The sequence below is a fragment of the Nerophis lumbriciformis genome, linkage group LG01, assembly GCF_033978685.3.
Source record: "Nerophis lumbriciformis linkage group LG01, RoL_Nlum_v2.1, whole genome shotgun sequence".
Lineage (NCBI taxonomy): Eukaryota > Metazoa > Chordata > Actinopteri > Syngnathiformes > Syngnathidae > Nerophis > Nerophis lumbriciformis.
The window spans coordinates 52,585,616-52,607,749 of NC_084548.2; the positions used below are offsets into that span (position 1 = coordinate 52,585,616).

The window sequence follows — 22,134 nt, forward strand, 5'->3', positions numbered from 1 at the left end:
CAATAAACATTACAACCACCGCTGTGACTTTGACACCTTCAAAAGTGCTGGAGTGTGTGGGTTGTGGCAGTTTGTTATCACACAAAGTGACATCCTACTTATGTTCAGTTACATCTGAGCGCAAGTTCTCACAAGCAGGGCCCAGAGAGGAGGATTGTAGCATGTGCAGTGTTTATGTAGTCTGGGAATGATTGTAATAAAATATATCATAAAGGAACGGCCTTATGCAGTATAAGATCTGCCCTGGCCTTTGGAACCCCTTCCTTTCATAAGTGACATTCATTCTATAGTAACGCAAATAAATACAAAATCAGCTAAAAAATTTTTAAACTTTCAAGCAACTTCCCTTTGGATGTTTTTTAATTTTTGGAAATGGACATTTGAACATTTTTACAAACTATAAAACATAAAAATTAACTATTTTGTCATACGGTTAAGACATTCAAAAAAGTATTTTTCAAATGTATTGGTTAAATACTCTATATATTGTACACCAATAGCCAAGATTATGTCCTAAGACTTAATATTACAGTAGTACCTCAGTTTCCGTGCACCCCAATTTTGACGGAAAATGTTTCCACAAGTTACGGTTTCCTCTCAGTTATTGTACAGTTAAAAAAACAACAATTTTGCCGCTATATCGTTCCGTGGGCTCCAGTGCCGAAACGCTCTACTGTGACATCATCTCCGGTTGACTGAAGTTCTTTGATAACTAACACAGTTACACCACAAGAATCTGTGATATTTTTTGTATTTGACTATGGCTGAGAAATAAGCCACTAAAGGCCAAAGAAAGTTGCAGGTGCCAGCACTTTCATAAAGAAGGTGAGCAACACTTTTTAATTTAAGAGTGAACTAACAGCAAAGTACATAGGTGGCATCTGTGTGGCTCGCCGCCCTCTCCACTCATTGTTGATAATGATGTCTTCAAGTGATGTTAAATGTTAATCTATCCATTTAATTTGTTCAATATGCAATTATTATTCTATATATTTTTTACATATTTTCATTATTATTTATGATGTGTTTGTACTTGACAATTTTAACGTTCCCTTGACACTTTCTCAATTTTTTTTATAACTTGCACCTATGTGGCCTCGTTTGCTAATTGTGTTGTATTTGTAACCGTTTAATGACAATAACAGTATTGAATCTTATTCTCAATAAAATATGGTTTGTAATATTATTTCGAGGTGTCTAAAGTGTTGTAAATTTGGTTTGTGTTAGTTATTGTGCTGTCTGTTTTTTAATCAGATTAATCACAATTTCGCATTTCAATTAATCACAATAACTTTGCGAATTTCAAAAAGACCCCAATGTTTGAACACAAATGCAGTTTTATTGTTACAATGTCACACAGGTAAATTTTTAAGTGTGATACTTAAATGCACGTCATTGATTTTATTTGTAGGTTAAATTTGCCGGTCTGAGTATCCTCACTCACCTTTGCACTGATGTACTGTATGCATTGACCTGATCATTGACCGCTAAGTAGCCTGCTCCGCCTTGGATTCGGGACTCTGCGGTTAAGGTAAAGGGGCATGTGCTATAAAAATCAATTGTGCATTTAATCTGTGTTGATACATAAATAATGCGATAATATTTGTGATTAATAGCATAAGTTAAAACGTTAACTTTGACTGCCTAATTTTTTCCAATGCAAATAATTACTTTGGTTTTCATATGATTCAAACGATTAAGTCTAGCACTTAATTTTATAGACATTGTGCACAGTAAGCTGGTTGTGTGTCAAATTGACTACGTTTCCATGCACTAAATCAGTCTGATTTCTCAAATAGTTCGGGTTTTTGTATTTTCACACCTGCATGTGAGTCCCAGTGTCTATGCACACTCTCTAGTGCTAATTGATCATACGCTGTGTGCCTCCCGCACACTGGGGGGTGCTTATTTCCTTTTAGCGCGGTCAAATGTATTGCTTTTGCGTTTGGCTGATGACGTCACACTAAAACAAGGCATCTGTGGCTCCTTACAAGTCAACAACCTAGCTGTATTGTACCTGATGTCCGCAGTAATATTGGGACAAATTACAAAACCCAAAACCAGTGAAGTTGGCACATTGTGTAAATCGTAAATAAAAACAGAATACAATGATTTGCAAATCCTTTATCCTATATTCAATTTAATACACTGCAAAGACAAGACACTTAACGTTCAAACTAGTAAACTTTGTTATTTTTTGCAAATATTAGCTCATTTAGAATTTGATGCCTGCAACATGTTTAAAAAAAGCTGTCACAAGTGGCAAAAAAGACTGAGAAAGTTGAGGAATGCTCATCAAAAACTTATTTGGAACATCCCACAGGTGAACAGGCTACTTGGGAACAGGTGGGTATAAAAGCAGCTTCCATGAAATGCACAGTCATTCACAAACAAGGATGGGGGAGGATCACCACTTTGTGAACAAACGCGTGAGCAAATTGTCCAACAGTTTAAGAACAACATTTCTCAACGAGCTATTGCAAGGAATTTAGGGATTTCACCATCTTAGGCCGTGACCTTCGATCCCTCTGGCGGTACTGCATCAAAAATCGACATCAGTATGTAAAGGATATCACCACATGTGCTCAGGACACTTCAGAAAACCACTGTCAGTAACTACAGTTCATCGCTACATCTGTAAGTGTAAGTTAAAACTCTACTATGCAAAGCGAAAGCCATTTATCAACAACACCCAGAAACGCCGCCGGCTTTGCTGGGCCAGAGCTCATCTAAGATGGACTGATGCAGAGTGGATAAGTGTTCTGTGGTCTGACGATTCCACATTTTCAAATTATTTTTGGAAACTGTGGACGTCTTGTCCTCCGGACCAAAGAGGAAAAGAACCATCCGGACTGTTATAGACGCAAAGTTCAAAAGCCAGCATCTGTGATGGTATGGGGATGTATTAGTGCCTAAGGCATGGGTAACTTACACATCTGTGAAGGCACCATTAATGCTGAAAGGTACATACAGGTTTTGGAGCAACATAGGTTGCCATCCAAGCAACGTCGTTTTCATGGACGCCCCTGCTTATTTCAGCAAGACAATGCCAAGCCACATTCTGCACGTGTTACAACAGCATGGCTTCGTAGTAGAAGAGTGCGGGTACTAGACTGGCCTGCATGTATTCCAGACCTGTCTCTCATTGAAAATGTATGGCGCATTATGAAGCGTAAAATACGACAACGGAGACCCCGGACTGTTGAACAACTTAAGCTGTACATCAAGCAAGAATGGGAAAGAATTCCACCTGAAAAGCTTCAAAAATTGTTCTCCTCAGTTCCCAAACGTTTAATGAGTGTTGTTGAAAGGAAAGGCGACGTAACACAGTGGTAAAAATGCCCCTGTGCCAACTCTTTTGCAATGTGCTGCTGCCATTAAATTCTAAGTTAATGATTATTTGCAAAAAAAATTAAGTTTCTCAGTTTGAACATTAAATACATTGTCTTTGCAGTCTATCCATCCATCCATTTTCTACCGCTTATTCCCTTTGGGGTCGCGGGGGGCGCTGGAGCCTATCTCAGCTACAATCGGGCGGAAGGCGGGGTACACCCTGGACAAGTCGCCACCTATTCAATTGAATATACAGTTGTGGTCAAAAGTTTACATACAATTGTACAGAACATATTGTAATGACTGTCTTGAGTTTCCAATATTTTCTGCAACTCTTATTTTTTTATGATAAGAGTGATTGGAGCACATAGCGTATTTTTCGGACTATAAGTCGCAGTTTTTGTCATAGTTTGGCCGGGGGTGCGACTTATACTTAGGAGCGACTTATGTGTGAAATTATTAACACATTACCGTAAAATATCAAATAATATTATTTAGCTCATTCACGTAAGAGACTAGACGTATAAGATTTCATGAGATTTAGCGATTAGGAGTGACAGATTGTTTGGTAAATGTATAGCATGTTCTGTATGTTATAGTTATTTGAATGACTCTTACCATAATATGTTACGTTAACATACCAGGCACGTTCTCAGTTGGTTATGTATGCGTCATATAACGTACACTTATTCAGCCTGTTGTTCATTATTCTTTATTTATTTTAAATTGCCTTTCAAATGTCTATTCTTGGTGTTGGGTTTTATCAAATAAATTTCCCCAAAAAATGCGACCTATACTCCAGTGCACTTATATATGTTGTTTTCCTTCTTTATTATGCATTTTCGGCCGGTGCAACTTATACTCCGGAGCGACTTATACTCCGAAAAATACGATACATGTTTGTCACAAAAAACATTAATGAAGTTTGGTTCTTTTATGAATTTATTATGGGTCTACTGAAAATGTGACCAAATCTGCTGGGTCAAAAGTATACATACAGCAATGTTAATATTTGGTTACATGTCCCTTGGCAAGTTTCACTGCAATAAGGCACTTTTGGTAGCCATCCGTAAGCTTCTGGTTGAATTTTTGACCACTCCTCCTGACAAAATTGGTGCAGTTCAGCTAAACTTGTTGGTTTTCTGACATGGACTTGTTTCTTCAGCATAAATCAGGACTTTGGGAAGGCAATTCTAAAACCTTAATTCTAGCCCGATTTAGACATTCCTTTACCACTTTTGACGTGTGTTTGGGGTCATTGTCTTGTTGGAACACCCAACAGCGCCCAAGACCAAACCTCCGGGCTGATAATTTTAGGTTGTCTTGAAGAATTTGGAGGTAATCCTCCTTTTTCATTGTCTTACTCTCTGGAAAGCACCAGTTCCATTGGCAGCAAAACAGGCCCAGAGCATAACACTATTACCACCATGCTTGACCGTAGGATTGGTGTTCCTGGGATTAAAGGCCTCACCTTTTCTCCTCCAAACATATTGCTGGGTATTGTGGCCAAACAGCTCATATTTTGTTTTATTTGACCACAGAACTTTCCTCCAGAAGGTCTTATCTTTGTCCATGTGATCAGCAGCAAACTTTAGACAAGCCTTTGGGTGTCGTTTCTGGAGCTAGGGCTTCCTTCTTGCATGGTAGCCTCCCCGTCCATGGCGATGTAAAACACGCTTGACTGTGGACACTAACACCTGTGTTCCAGCAGCTTCCAATTCATTGCAGACCTGCTTTTTGGTGGTTCTCGGTTGACTCTTGATCATCCTGACCAATTTTCTCTCAGCAGCAGGTGATTGCTTGCGTTTTCTTCCTGATCGTGGCAGTGACAAAACTGTGCCATGCACTCAATACTTACAAACAATTGTCTGCACAGTTGCTATTGGGACCATAAGCTGCTTTGAAATGGCTCCAAGTGACTTTCTTGACTTGTTCAAGTCAATGATTCGTTTTTTCAGATCTGTGCTGAGTTCCTTTGACTTTACCATTGTCGCGTTTGTAACCGAGTCTAATGACTGCATCACATGAGCCCTATTTAAATGGGCTCAGAGAAGTCAACAGGTGTTGTCAATCATAATCACTCACATTTAGTTAAGAGGCCATGAAATGAAGCTAATTTGATTTGATTGTAACTTTTCTACATCACCAAAATTGATAATATTTGTTGCTGTATGTATAGTTTTGACCCAGCAGATTTGGTTACATTTTCAGTAGACCCGTAATAAATTCATACAAGAACCAAACTTCATGGATGCTTTTTGTGACAAACAAGTATGTGCTCCAATCACTCTATCACAAAAAAATAAGAGTTGTAGAAATGATTGAAAACTCAAGACAGCCATTACATTATGTCCTTCACAAGTGTATGTAAACTTGCGACCACGACTGTAAGTTGAAAAGGATTTGCAAATCATTGTATTCTGTTTTTATTTACGATTTATATAACCTGCCAACTTCACTGGTTTTGGGTTTTGTACAAATATTACGTCTCTAATGGCTATGCTGATGTTAAATAGCAAACAGCATCAAACAATTATCTTAGATTGCGCTACAAAGATGGCACTACTCCCAAGAAGGTCTTGGAACAAATGCAGTTCCGAAGCAAAGAAAGACTGGCGGGATAAAGTTGTTTCGAAGGAATATTTGGACGTTGATTGAGACTGGCACATGCCCGATACGAAGTGTCTCCCTCTGGCAGAACGCACCCACTCGAGAGATCTGGTTTTCTATCACATAATCCAGGTGTGTTAGTCCAACTTTTCAAAAACCGAAAACGATCGGATTAAGGTGTTTCCATGGGTTGTAGGATGCTTATTTAGAGCCGAACTATTTCAGAAATTTGACTAATTTAGTGTATAGACATGTACTGAATGTCAAAATAAGACTTTACCTTTTCTGAAAACTGTTGTACTCTTCAGCTCTGTGACGCTTCACACCTGAGGGGTCCGGGTGTGATTGTAAGAAGACCTGGCCCAAGTTGCGCGCCTTCACGCGTGGGAACAGCAGACTGGAAAGAGGCAGCTTAACGGTCTCCTTATCAGCCACACATTCACATGAATTTCTTCTCAAAAGACTATTGGAAAGGAAATATTAAATGACCAGCATTAATTCAAGAGACTATTGGAAAGGAAATATTAAATGACCAGCATTAAACCAGAGCACAACTAAACAGTTGGACCTAAACCCACCATGCCACATCTTCCTTTATATGATAGGAAATATCATTATATTTATTCAAGAGGTCTTGAAGTTTCTCCATGATGACGGTCTCCATTCCAACGTTGTGCCCGGGCCGTAGGTCAACTGCCGAGAGAGCTGTAGGGCTCCACGTGTTAAAAAGCACTACCAGCAGGGAGCCACTAATCACAAGCAGTCCAAGACACTTCTTAGAGGACAAACGCATCTAGAATGAAAATACATGCATGCTATCAAAGACTGAAGCCAACAAATTGGAAAAAAGTCCCTTCCCTATGGACAAAAGTGTTGGGAGAAGAAAAACAAGACCAGCAACACTCGTGTCCTTCTAAAAATTGTAATACATTGATGGATTGATTGAAAGAAACTGTGCAGGCGCTACCAAACACAGACCGGTTTCGAAAATGTCTTTGTCAGTGTGCCTATAAAACAAATATAAAGGAGGTGCACGGCAAAAAGTGTACTTAAATCAATCATTGATTTTTAATCGAATCGTAGTTCCTAAATCGTAATCATAATGGAATCGCGAGGTGCCCAAAGATTCCCACCTCTACTAAAAAGGTTTAAAGTCAAAATGCAGATGTTTCTAAGTTTCTATCCACCAGCCGGAATGTCCTCACATCATGTCACGTATCTCGTCACATCATGTCACGTATCTAAAGTGTCATCCATCCATCCATCTACCGCTTGTCCCTATTGGGGTCAAGGGGGATGCTGGAGCCTATGTCAGCTGCATCCGGGCGGAAGGCGGGATACACCGTGGACAAGTCGCAGACAGACAGACAATCAACCTATCCTCAGGTGCATGTCTTCGGAGGTGGGAAAAAGGCAGAGTACCTGGAGGGAACCCACGCAGTCACGCGGAGAACATGCAAACTCCACACAGAAAGATCCCGAGCACAGGATCGAACCCAGGAACTTCGTATTGTGAGGCACGCACTAACCCCTGTTCCACCGTGCTGCCCTCTAAAGTGTCATTTCTGAGCAAATTCTGACACTTATTTAACAGGGAGTTTTATTTTATTTTTCATATTTTCCCTGAGGGAACTCTCCTGAAGGGATCAATAAAGTACTATCTATCTATATACTTTGAAATATTCACTTATTTGAGCTTTCATATCTTTAATTTTATTTTATCATATTTTCCCTGAGGGAACTCTCCTGAAGGGATCAATAAAGTACTATCTATCTATATACTTTAAAATATTCACTTATTTGAGCTTTCATATCTTTAATACGTATGCTTTTTGGTGTGAACACCCTCTTCCCGTGTTTGTTTTTCTTCACTTGTGAGTAATGTCATGTTGGGCCGCCACAGAGATTGACATAACCGGTTTCCAATCGCATAATCTAAGTGTGTTGATCTGATTTTTGTGCTAAAACCTATTCCGAGCCACACTATTTGAGAAGTCTGACTAATTTGGTGCATGGAAATATAATGACTGTTAATCTGTGTGTCCAGGTTACATGCTCTACTTGCTTCCTCCTTGATCTCAAAAACATGCATATTAGCCAGAATAGGAACAACTGATTTGTCCACGGCTGTGAGAGTGAATGCTTGTTTGTCTATGATTTCCTGTTATTGACTCATTGCTAACAGGATGTACCCTGCTTTTCAACTCAAGTCTGCAAGGGTAGGCTCCACTCGGATAAGGACAATCAGTATAGAAAATAGATGGATGAAATGTTACATATCCCCCTCTTCATCAGATTGCTTTAGCTCAGTTGCGGTTTCCAAATTAATCAGGCTGGAGCAGATGAGAGGGGGAAGTTGAAAAGTGAATGGTTTAGTTCAGCAGTTTCCCTTGAGGTTAGTAACTGTAAGTTTGCACTAGTGTTGTCCCGACACCAATATTTTGGTACTGGTACCAAAATTATTTCGATACTTTTCAGTACTTTTCGGTAATTTTCTAAATAAAGGGGAACACAAAAAAAATTGCATTATTGGCTTTATTTTAACAAAAAATATTACGGTACATTAAACATATGTTTCTTATTGCAAGTTTGTCCTTAAATAAAATAGTGAACATACAACACAACTTGTCTTTTATTAGTAAGTAAGCAAACAAAGGCTCCTAATTAGTCTGCTGACGTATGCAGTAACATATTGTGTCATTTATCATTCTATTATTTTGTCAAAATTATTAAGGACAAGTGGTAGAAAATGAATTATTAATCTACTTGTTCATTTACTGTTAATATCTGCTTACTTTCTCTTTTACTCTTTTAACATGTTCTATCTTGAATTATTAATCTATTTGTTAATTTACTGTTAATATCTGCTTACTTTCTCTTTTAACATGTTCTATCCACACTTATGTTAAACTGCAATAATCACTTATTATTCTGTTGTTTGATACTTTACATTAGTTTTGGATGATGCCACAAATTTGGGTATCAATCCGATACCAAGTAGTTACAGGATCATACAATGGTCATATTCAAGGTCCTCATGTGTCCAGGGACATATTTCCTGAGTTTATAAACATAATATAAATTTTGAAAATACGAAAGAAGTTGTTGTGATGCCAAAAAATATTGACGTAATCATAGTAGTATCGACTAGATACGCTACTGTACAGTGGATGTTAGGTGTTGATCCACCAATGGCGTTTGTTTAGATTTTGACGCCGGTGAGCTACGGTGTGTAGTGAAACATGTTTAGCTATTCCTCGTCCTGCAGGGATGATACTTGTAAGAAAAGTACTTTCTTTGTCGCCGTGGAGACAAGGATTAGTGATTTAGAAGTAGCTAAAACACTGCCGACTGGGGCTGGACTTTAGCCGCTAGCTAGCTCGCCATGTCTTAAAGCACCTCTTCCGGTGGGCGTTTCAGTGTTGTAACTTCACCTTTATCGTTAGTTTTTAAGCCAAAATGCGTCCGTTCTCCCTTTTCTGTCTACAGACTGTGTCTGCTTGTAAGTACTCCGTAATTGTGCACTGCCGAACATGCTCGTCTGCTCATAAACCAGCAATGACACGACATGACGACGACAGGGGTGTGGGGGAAAGCGGGGGGCTGGCGGACCGGTACTTTTCAGAGGCGGTATAGTACTGAATATGATTCATTAGTATCGCGGTACTATACTACAGTGACGTGCTGTCAGGGAAGGCAAGTGAGACAGTGCCTCACCTTGTCACCAGGGGGGTAAAAGGCTTAACCATGAGATGTTAAAAAACGAAGTAATAAAATAAGTTTTAATATTTCTCTTTTGGTTTATGCTTCCTATGTGATTTTGGTGTGGTTCCTGTATATTTTGATAATTTTCATGGTCAAAATCGCGGAAATTCTGTGTTTCCTGATTAAAATAACATGGCAGACAACGGCGTCTGTGGAATGGTAGTTTTCCACAATGAAAAGAATCAAAACATACAGTCAGAATAGGACTGACCAATGATGACTTTCTTCCCTGGCAATTATCTCAATTGAGAAAGAGAGACTTTCAAAACTCAAAGAAAAAGAGAAAAACAAGGACTTCTACAACAAAGTCATAGATATCTTCGTCCAGAAGGAAAGGCGAATGGACTTAATTTACAAGTAAAGGTAAGATATACCGTCGAGTGCAGGGGTCCCCTAACTACGGCCCGCGGGACGGATTCAGCCTGCCAGCGTCCAAAATCCGGCCCGCGGGAAGTTCCAAGTGAAAAAAAACAAAACTTTTTTAAATTTTTTTTTATTAGTTTTTAGAATCTGTCCTTTCTAATCCATTTTCTACCGCTTGTTACTCTGTGTCTCAGACGCTCAGGCAAATCATATTGTCTAAAAATGCATTTTCCCATCAATAACGTGACATCAGCGGCAAGTGCGCACTCTTTCAGTCAATTAGTGCGCGAGGAATTATATATATATATATATATATATATATATATATATATATATATATATATATATATATATATATATATATATATATATATATATATATATACATTTACTCTAGGAGAGCTGGACAGGGCCGTAGACGGTCCTCATCCCATCAGCAGGAACGATATCTGCTGCTTTGTGTAAGGAGGAACAGGTTGAGCACTGCCCGAGCCCTACAGAATGACCTCCAGCAGGCTACTGGTGTGAATGTCTCTGCCCAAACAGTCAGAAACAGACTTCACGAGGGTGGCCTCAGGGCACGACGTCCTGTAGTGTGCCCTGTGCACACTGCTCAGAACCGTGGAGCTCGATTGGCATTTGCCATAGAACACCAGAATTGGCAAGTCCGCCACTGGCGCCCTGTGCTTTTCACAGATGAGAACAGGTTTACCCTGAGCACCTGTGATAGACGTGAAAGGGTCTGGAGAAGCCAAGGAGAGCGCTATGCTGCCTGCAACATCATTCAGTGGTGGGTCAGTGATGGTCTGGGGAGGCATTTCCATGGAGGGACGAACAGACCTCTACAGGCTAGAGAACGGCAGTGTGACCGCCATTAGGTATCGGGATGAAATCCTTGCACCCATTGTCAGACCCTACGCTGGTGCAGTAGGTCCTGGGTTCCTCCTGGTCCACAACAATGCCCGGCCTCATGTGGCAAGAGTATGCAGACAGTATCTGGAGGATGAAGGAATTGACACAACTGAATGGCCCTCACGATCACCTGATCTAAACCCGATAGAACACCTCTGGGACATAATGTTTCGGTCCATCAGACACCGCCAGGTTGCTCCTCAGACTTTACAGAAGCTCACTGATGCCCTTAGACCAGGGGTCAACAACCTTTTGAAACCAAGAGCTACTTCTTGGGTACTGATTAATGTGAAGGGCAACCAGTTTCCATCCATCCATTTACTACTGCTTATTCCCTTTGGGTCGCGGGGGGCGCTGGAGCCTATCTCAGCTACAATCGGGCGGAAGGCGGGGTACACCCTGGACAAGTCGCCACCTCATCGCAGGGGCTACCAGTTTGATACACACTTAAATAAATGGCCAGAAATAGCCAATTTGCTCAATTTACCTTTAACTCTATGTTATTATTAATAATTAATGATATTTATCTTTGTGGAAACACTGATCATCTTAATGATTTCTCACAATAAATATATATAGAAACAGATAAATATCAATATGCAACACTTTGTTTTTATATTTTCTCTAAGTGCACATTTTTCAAATTGAACATTTTCAAATGATCACTTCTAAGACAGTCTTGTGAAATCACAATATCCCATTTTAACTAGCTAGCCACTAACATTTTTTAACAAATCATGAATTACTTTGCACCATGTTTGTACAAATAATAACTCATGTAAAATACAAAAGTCAACTCTCAAATGTTTAAATAAATCATGTCACACTTTGAACTGGACACCAAATCTGTTATCTGTTTCTTTTGTCAGTTAGTGAAGTCTTTAAAATATTTTCTTGGATTTTCAAATTCTATTTGAGTTTTGTCTCTCTTAGAATTAAAAATGTCGAGCAAAGCGAGACCAGCTTGCTAGTAAATAATTAAAATGTAAAAAATAGAGGCAGCTCACTGGTAAGTGCTGCTATTTGAGCTATTTTTAGAACAGGCCAGCGGGCTACTCATTTGGTCCTTACGGGCTACCTGGTGCCCGCGGGCACCGCGTTGGTGACCCCTGCCTTAGACAGATCTGGGAAGACATCCCACAAGACACCATCCGTCGTCTCATTAGGAGCATGCTGCGACGTTGTCAAGCATGCATACAAGCACGTGGGGGCCACACAAGATATTGAAAATAATTTTGAGTTGCAGAAATTGAACTTAGGCAAAAAGGACGAGCCTGCCACATCATTTTTTCACTTTGATTTTTGGGGCGTCTATATACTGAGCCCTCTGTAGGCTGAAAACTTGTATTTCCATCAAAAGATGTGGCATCCTTTTGTTCCTGAGACATTAAACTGTCCATATCAGTATAGATATCCCACATCTTTTTTTTCACCATTGAAATCTTATGTGTTTTCAAAGTGTTCCTTTAATTTTTTGGAGCAGTGTATATACTCTATCCCCCCAGCGGGCCTTTTGAATATCTCCCTATCTGAGGTCTCAAGATTGGCAAGTATGGTAGAAGGTGGGAATCGAACCAGAAACTCTCAGGTTGCTTGCACTGCCACTTTCCCAACCGCGCCACGCTGTCCCATCAAGTCAATGCTATTTGTTCTGTACTGTACTGTACGTTATGAATTTACTGATTCAAAGTTGCCACACCAGTTGCAGAACAGTTTGAGGTATCATTCATACAGTATAATATTCTAGCTGCACCGCCAACACAGGACATATTTGAGGAAATGTATGCATACCAGACACACATCTACTCATTCGAACATATAAACAAAACAACAACACTTCTTGTAGTGTTGGCTACTTGCTGACATTACAGAGGCTGCCAAAGGTACTTCAAGGTAATTAGAAGTTAATTTGTTGTAACTTTTACAACGACTTTGTGGAGGAACACACGCAGTGGAGCCAGATGTATGAGAGAGTCTCCGTTGAGTGGGTGTTCACCAAAAAGTCCATTACGTAAAGGCACACTCGTGTCAACTGTGTACACCAACATGAAGCGAACTTACCGTCGGTAGCTAGGCGACTCCGTCCGGTCTTGTGATCCAAACATCTGTGGGACAGTTGTCGAGGCAGAAGCGGCTCATTCATTGGAGGCGTGTTCATTCTGGAAAGCCGCTCCTTGAAATGGTCATTAACAGCCTCTGACAGAGTGCCAGTGGGCGGGGCTCTGTCAGAGGCTGCTTGAGTAGACGCAGACCCTATTACTAGGGTTGGACAATACTGTCCATTTTTGTATCGATCTGATACCAAGTACAGGTATCAGTTTTCTTGACATTCCTTTAATCCTCCCTCTGTCTTCCTGCAAGACCCACAAAGGTTTCCCCTTTTCCTGTCATTTTATTGATTGGCTGACCTATCATCATCTTTACTGCTGTTTGACTTCCTTTGTTGCCTGATTACATTGAAACCAACAGGCTTATCCTTCCTGAAGTGACATTTTAATTTACAGGTGTCAAACGACCGGGGGCCACACCTAGCCCGCCGCATCATTTAAGTGACAATGTCAATAAAGTACTTCATCTTTCTTACTAAATGTATTCTTCTTGCCATTTTGACAGAAAAAAAACTGTATTCACCACAGGAACTACCATTCATCCATCCATTTTCCACCGCTTGTACCTTTCGGTGGTGCTGGAGCCTATCTCAGCTGCATTCGGGCGGAAGGCGGTGTACACCCTGGACAAGTCGCCACCACATCGCAGAGCCAACAGACAACATTCACACTCACATTCACACACTAGGGCAGTGGTTCTTAACCTGGGTTCGATCGAACCCTCGGGGTTCGGTGAGTCGGCCTCAGGGGTTCGGCGGAGGTCAAAACACACCCGACTCATCGTGTAAATACAAACTTCTCGCTATCGGCGTATTACGGATACGGCAACAGGTTTGCAGGTGTGTAATTTGTTGTGAGTTTATGCAGTGTGTTGATTTTGTTGTTTGAACAAAGTGATGTTCATGCACGGTTCATTTTATGCACCAGTAAAAAAACATGGTAACACTTTAGTATGGGGAACATATTCACCATTAATTAGTTGCTTATTAACATGCAAATTAGTAACATATTGGCTCTTAACTAGTCATTATTAAGTTCTTATTAATGCCTTATTCGGCATGGCCTTATAAACCCTAACCCTAGCCGAACCTTCTAACCCTGACCCTAACCTTAACCAAATAAAAAAAAGTTAAAAAGTTAAAGTACCAATGATTGTCACACACACACTAGGTGTGGCGAAATTATTCTCTGCATTTGACCCATCACCCTTGATCACCCCCTGGGAGGTGAGGGGAGCAGTGGGCAGCAGCGGTGGCCGCGCCCGGGAATCATTTTTTGGTGATTTAACCCCCAATTCCAACCCTTGATACTGAGTGCCAAGCAGGGAGGTAATGGGTCCCATTTTTATAGTCTTTGGTATGACTCGGCCGGGGTTTGAACCCACAACCTACCGATCTCAGGGCGGACACTCTAACCACTAGGCCACTGAGTAGGTGAATTAAAGTCTTAGGTAATTAGGTAAATTAAGTCTTTATTACTTAGAATATGTTCCCCTAGTGTCCAAATAACTCTAAATTAAGTCTTTGCTACTTAGAATATGTTCCCCATACTAAAGTGTTACCAAAAACATATACCGTATTTTTCGGAGTATAAGTCGCACCGGAGTATAAGTCGCACCTGCCGAAAATGCATAATAAAAAAGGAAAAAAACATATATAAGTCGCACTGGAGCCCGGCCAAACTATGACAAAAACTGCGACTTATAGTCCGAAAAATACGGTAACTTTGTCTTGAATTTGAAAAAAAAAAACACATTTTATTTTTCACTAAAGAAGGGTTCGGTGAATGCGCGTATGAAACTGGTGGGGTTCGGTACCTCCAACAAGGTTAAGAACCTATCCCCAGCCCAGGTGCAAGTTTTTGGAGGTGGGAGGAAGCCAGAGTACCCGGAGGGAACCCACGCAGTCACGGGGAGAACATGCAAACTATGTGTCGATAAAATACTTAATCTTTCTTACTAAATGTATTCTTCTTGCCATTTTGACAGAAAAAAACTGTATTCACTGCAGGAACTTCCATCCATCCATCCACTTTCTACTGCTTGTCCCTATCGGGGTTTTGGGGGGTGCTGGAGCCTATCTCAGCTGCATTCGGACGGAAGGCGGGGTACAGCCTGGACAAGTCGCCACCTTATCGCAGGGCCAACACAGATAGACAGACAATATTCACACTCACATTCACACACTAGGGCCAATTTAGTGTTGCCAATCAACCTATCCCCAGCCCAGGTGCATGTTTTTGGAGGTGGGAGGAAGCCGCAGTACCTGGAGGGAACCCACGCAGTCACGAGGAGAAAATGCAAACTCCACACAGAAAGATCCCGAGCCCGGGATTGAACTCAGGACCTTCGTATTGTAAGGCACATGCACCAACCCCTGTTCCACCGTGGTGCCCACTGCAAGAACTTGCATAACATTTATGATTTATAATCAGAATCAGAATCAGAAGTTCTTTATTTATCCCTGAGGGGAAATTAAGATTTTCAGCACAATCCCATTCAAGAGCAGACAAACATTACAGGGAGACAGAACAGGATCAGTGACAGGTCTGCCAACTTCCGGTGCCTTTTATAAAAAAGGTGAGAAACAGTCTAAGCCTGGACCCCCGAAGAGGGGGTTCAGACTGAGGCCAAGGGGGAAAAAAAAACTCATAGCCATAGCACACACAACCTTGTGTAAGAGGGACACATCAAAGAGCACAAAGGACATTAAAGACATTAAAAGAGCATAGCTCATGTACATACTGTATATACCCCCCCCCCCCCCCCCCCCCATGTTGTGTGTATATATTGTTTTTCAAATCACCTGACATGTATACTGTGTATATGTACATAACTTATCCATTTTTTAACGTAATTTTTATATACATGTTACAGGTTATATATCTTGTATTATTGAATGTATCAAATGTGATTAATATTTAATGGACCACAATGGAAGCATGCCTTTTGGGGTTTTGTGTCATCCATTTGCCTTTTTAAAGCATTACATGGATTAAATTATTTAAGATGTCAATAAACTTCTCAATCAATCAATCAATCAATCAATCAATCAATCAATCAATCAATCAATCAATCAAAGCTGATGCAACCAGCTGCCACTCCAGCAGTGCCACTTCTACACACAGCCACAAAAGTAAAACAACAACAAATACAACAAAATAATCAACCAATAATATACATTGCGCACACATGATCTGGTCATGCAACAATCATGTACCGTATTTTCCGCACTATAAGGCGCACCTAAAAACCTCCAATTTCCTCAAAAACTGACAGTGCGCCTTATAATCCGGTGCGCCTTATATATGGACCAATATTGATGCGTTATCGAATAAATTTTAAACTCCTTTTATTGGTTTTTAAATGTCTAAACAACCTCGCGCCAACCTATCTCTCTGACCTCCTTCAGCATTACTGCCCCACCCGATCCTTAAGATCAGCCGATCAGCTGCTGTTGACGGTCCCTGACACAAGGCTGAAGCTTAGAGGTGACAGAGCTTTCGCTGTTGCTGCTCCCAAGCTCTGGAACGACCTACCTCTGAGTGTTAGACAAGCCTCCTCTCTTCCTGTTTTTAAATCTCTCTTAAAAACATACTTTTATTCCATGGCTTTTAACACTGAGTGATATCCATCCTGGAATGGCGCCCCATAATACACCTGCTGTGAACCTGTTTTTATGTTTTTATTTATTCTATTTTATTCTATTTTATTCTATTTTATTCTATTTTATTTATTTATTTTTTATCGTGTTCTGTTTGTGTTGTGTTGTGTTTGCTCGGTACTCGTTTTATCTTTTAACCTGTCCATTGTACAGCACTTTGGCTACCCCTGTGGTAAATTTTAAATGTGCTTTATAAATAAAGTTGATTTGATTTGATTTGAATATTGAGCCACAACAGGTCTCGCAACTACGGTAACTACGCCGACTTCATTTTCCCCCTTCTACGGCTGCTTACCGTAGAAGAAGCATGAAGTCGGCGGCTGCTTACCGTAGTTGCGAGACCTAAACTTTATGTAAAGACCCAAAAATGGCTCCTATTAAGAGACACGCTTATGACGCAGAGTTTAAGCTCAAGGCGATCAGTCACGCAGTAGAACACGGGAATAGAGCAGCAGTGAGAGAATTTAACATTAACGAATCAATGGTGCGGAAGTGGAGGAAGCAACATGATGACCTGCGCCAAGTAAAGAAGACTAAATAGAGTTTCCGAGGGAACAAAGCGAGATGGCTACAGTTGGAGGACAAACTCGAACAGTGGGTTGTTGAACAGAGAGCAGCAAGTAGAAGTGTCAGTACAATCACTATTTGTTTTGTTGACGTCTATTCTATGCGCCTCATAATGCGGTGCGCCTTATATATGAACAACGTTTTAAAATAGGCCATTCATTGAAGGTGTGCCTTATAATCCGGTGCGCCTTATAGTGCGGAAAATATGGTACCTTATCATGTACAGTGGTACCTTAACCTACGAGCAAATTGCGTTCCACGACCAAGCTCGTAACTCGGTATACTCGTATCTCAAAGCCACCCTTCCCATTGAAATTCATTGAAATTCCTTTAATCTGTGCTTGACCCCCAGAGCACCATAATTTTAACATTCAATTATAACATGTTTTTTTTTTTTAAAGAAAAACAATCTTTTAGATAAGAAATATCGTTTGAAAACAAACTACTACAATACAGTAGTTTGTGTGGAAAACAATACAATATTCACAGATAATATATTCTGTATTATCAGAACCACCAGCTGCTTTATTTTGAATATATTAGAGTGTATACCCTATTTTTATTGTGTTCAATTTTAACTGTTTAATGTGTTTTTTTCTTTTTCTGATGCCTAAATTTCACCACGGGGATGAAGAAAGTTTTCTAAAACCATGCAATAGATACAATAAATTGTATCCCAAATAACTAGCAGTAGTTTTGTAAAGTGAGAATGTACATTTACTTTGGAAAGAAAATGCGGTCTGCCGAGCTTCTGGTTTTATTTTACTAGAGTGGTAGTTCTCCTTCCCTGTGCCGTGTCAGTACATGGTGATCTCTCGTGAGAAATGTTGCTGTAATTGCTAGCTGTCAGCTTTTATGAGGACAAACTTGTAAAGTGTCTCCTTCAAGCTGCTTCTCGGTCACAGTCACTATCAGTAGCTTCTCCATATTTCCGTGTATAAAAGGTTGTTGTTGTTTTTTTTATCAGTTTTGCCCGCACAATAGCTGTCCTTCCAGATTCCATTCTGCATTTAGCGTCGCTAGGCTCAAACTGCATCACAAAGTCGGCCACAGATCCAGTCATGGTGGTAATTATTTCTTTATTTCAATTAATTTTGTCTGGTTATTTTCCTCTGCACTGCACTTCACACTCAACTTTTTCACTTGCTATGGTTGGAGAACAAAGATACTGTATGTTGATCTGTAGCTAATGCCAATGAGGAGACTGGATGTTTTGACGTGGCTCTTCTTGTGTTCATTTGACATTTAATATGCCCCTAAGCCAGGGGTCGGCAACCCGCGGCTCAGGAGCCGCATGCGGCTCTTTGATCACTCTGATGCGGCTCACCTGCATACTTGCCGACCCTCCTGATTTTTCCGGGAGACTTCAAGTATTTCATATATATATACAGTATATACTGTATATATATTTATATACATATATATATATATATATATATATATATATATATATATATATATATATATATATTTATATATATATATATATATATATATATATATATATATATATATATATATACTGTATATATATATATTATATATATATATATATATATATATATATATATATATATATATATATATATATATATATATATATGTATATAAATATATATATATACTGTATATATATATGAAATACTTGAAGTTGTTGTTTAGACATTTAAAAACAAATAAAAGGAGTTTAAAATTGATTCGATAACGCATCAATATTGGTCCATATATAAGGCGCACCGGATTATAAGACTATATAAGATACATATATACTGTATATATATATATATATATATATATATATATATATATATATATATATATATATATATATATATATATATATATATATACTGTATATATATATATATATATATACTGTATATATATATATATATATATATATATATATATATATATATATATATATATATATATATATATATATATATATATATATACAATATATATATATATATATAAATATAAATATATGTATATATATAAATATATATATATATATAATATATGTATATATATATAAATATATATACAGTATATACTGTATATATATATGAAATACTTGAAGTCTCCCGGAAAAATCAGGAGGGTCGGCAAGTATGCAGGTGAGCCGCATCAGAGTGATCAAAGAGCCGCATGCGGCTCCTGAGCCGCGGGTTGCTGACCCCCGGCTTAGGGGCATATTAAATGTCAAATGAACACAAGAAGAGCCACGTCAAAACATCCAGTCTCCTCATTGGCATTAGCTACAGATCAACATACAGTATCTTTGTTCTCCAACCATAGCAAGTGAAAAAGTTGAGTGTGAAGTGCAGTGCAGAGGAAAATAACCAGACAAAATTAATTGAAATAAAGAAATAATTACCACCATGACTGGATCTGTGGCCGACTTTGTGATGCAGTTTTTATATATAAAATTTAAAAAAATAAAAATAAAAAATAAATAAAAAATATATATATATATATAGCTAGAATTCACTGAAAGTGAAGTATTTATATATATATATATATATATATATAAATCTGTCTATCTATCAAGAGGGACAGAGACAGTGCACAGTGCATATGGATCACATGTTACCATGGTGAGAAAACATGGAGAGACTGCCAGTTATCTAGTCTCCACCAGTTGCAGAAAATGTGCCATCAGTACAACTGGACAGTGCTGTTTCAGTTCCATCACCAGGACCATCAGTCAGTCAGACACAAACTAGTGTCATCATTGAACCTGATTCAAGGGCTGCTGAGTTGCCATCATCAGAACCCAGATCACCCACCACAAAAACCCCACCAGTGATCCGCAGGTACCCAGAAAGGTTTCGAGTACCACCAAAAAAACTGAATCTCTGAAGACATTATAACAATCTGTGTTAAAGATGTACAAATACTGTTTGTATATTAAGCATGTTATTGTTTACAAATGAGGGTTAAGAGTTCAGTACTAAAAAAAAAAAAGAATGTGGCTTAAGTACAGTTTTTTAATTGAGCTGCTGCATTTTTTGGTTGGGTTGTTTATTTCTTTTGAGTAAATTCTACAATTCTTAAAGGGGAGTAATTTAATAGAGTGATCTATGTTTGTCTGTTGCCATCTCCTGGTGAATGTTGGCTATAGCGTACTGGGGTTAATTTTTGGTTGGCCAACGATTTACGTGGTGTTGCGCACCTGACGTCAAGTGTGTGAGTCTGTTCTGAAGTCTACAGTAAAGAGACGTACTTCATCACCATGCCGGTTTATTGCCTCCAACTCAATATATTACAACAACATTGCTCCATGCAGACCCTCCAGGTCCGCCTGAATTTCGGGAGATTTTCGGGAGAAAATTTGTCCCGGGAGGTTTTCGGGAGAGGCGCTGAATTTTGGGAGTCTCCCGGAAAATCCGGGAGGGTTGGCAAGTATGCCCTAACCCTCTAACCCTGACCCTAACCCTAACCAAATAACTCTAAATTTAGTCTTTGTTACTTAGAATATGTTCCCCTATTGTCCAAATAACTCTAAATTAAGTCTTTGTTACTTAGAATATGTTCCCCTAGTGTCCAAATATCTCAAAATGTAGTCTTTGTTACTTAGAATATGTTCCCCTAGTGTCCAAATAACTCTAAATTTAGTCTTGGTTACTTAGAATATGTTCCCCTAGTGTCCAAATAACTCTAAATGAAGTCTTTGTTACTTAGAATATATGTTTCCCATACTAAAGTGTTACCAAAAACATATAACTTTGTCTTGAATTTGGAAAAATATACATTTTTTTTTCACTAAAGAAGGGTTCGGTGAAGGCGCATATGAAACTGGTGGGGTTCGGTACCTCCAACAAGGTTAAGAACCACTGATCTAAACTTTACCACTGCTGGTAGTTGTTTCTATGTTTTTATATAATAAGTTGTAGGTGTATCAATTTCAGTATAAAAGTGTAAAAAGTGTTTTGCTTGGGTCATGAAATGATGATAATGGTGTGCCAGGGCATATATACATTTTATATTTAACGCTTAAATCCCTGGAGTCTACATCAACTTCAGATCTATCCTTCATTTAAAAATGTTTTAGTTTTTTTTATGTTGTTTTTTTGTTTGTTTGTTTTCCGCCCTTTTTTGTCAAACAAAACTATGTTTTTAATGGCAAACACTCAAAATATGCAAAATCTTCCACCAAAAATAATATTATGTATTGAGCAATGACAGTTTGAAAGAAAAAAAACAGCTTTGTTTTATTAGTCAACATTGCAACTTTTTTTAAATTACATTTCAACTTCAAGCTTTTTTTTATTTCACTTTTGTTATGTTTTTGTTTATTTTAATAGTATTTTAGGCCTTTAATACATTAGCTGTGGGCCGCAAATGGCCTCCGGGGCACACTTTTGACACCCCTGCTATAGATAATAAAAAATTAAATCTGATAAATCTATCGATAAAAAGCAGAGTCTGGCGACGCATGCACGTTTATCATAACTCTCTCGCTCTCTCTGTCTCTGCCCCTCCCTCACGAATGCTGCTGCGTGCGCACACCTTCACAATTTGTTTTGTTTTTAACCTCTTCTTAACCCTGAACGTACATTGAAAATACACGCAACCCTAACTCAAAATGCCGGACATTTGAGGCATTTAAGAAACTCCGCCCGGACAGCCCCGCAAAAGAGGACATGTCCGGGGAAAAGAGGACGTATGGTCAGACTATAGTAATAAATCACATATTCTTATAGTTAAAACATAAAAAACTTAAAACACAAAAACCTAATAAAGCCTTAAGACCTTTGTTGTTGTTTTTTAAATTAATAGAGCCTTTTAAACAGGAAATAACACCA

At 39.0% G+C, this 22,134-nt stretch overlaps 1 protein-coding gene across 1 annotated transcript in view; it reads right to left on the reverse strand.

Annotated features, from left to right (window-relative positions):
- b4galnt1a (beta-1,4-N-acetyl-galactosaminyl transferase 1a) overlaps nt 1–22,134 on the reverse strand; it is a 44,275-nt gene that overhangs the window by 21,853 nt on the left and 288 nt on the right. Inside the window, exons 2-3 of the mRNA XM_061986247.2 lie at nt 6,522–6,736; nt 6,224–6,406 (exon numbers count right to left, since the gene is read on the reverse strand). Of these exons, the coding sequence (XP_061842231.2) occupies nt 6,224–6,406; nt 6,522–6,736 (398 nt within the window). The remainder of the gene's footprint in view (nt 1–6,223; nt 6,407–6,521; nt 6,737–22,134) is intronic.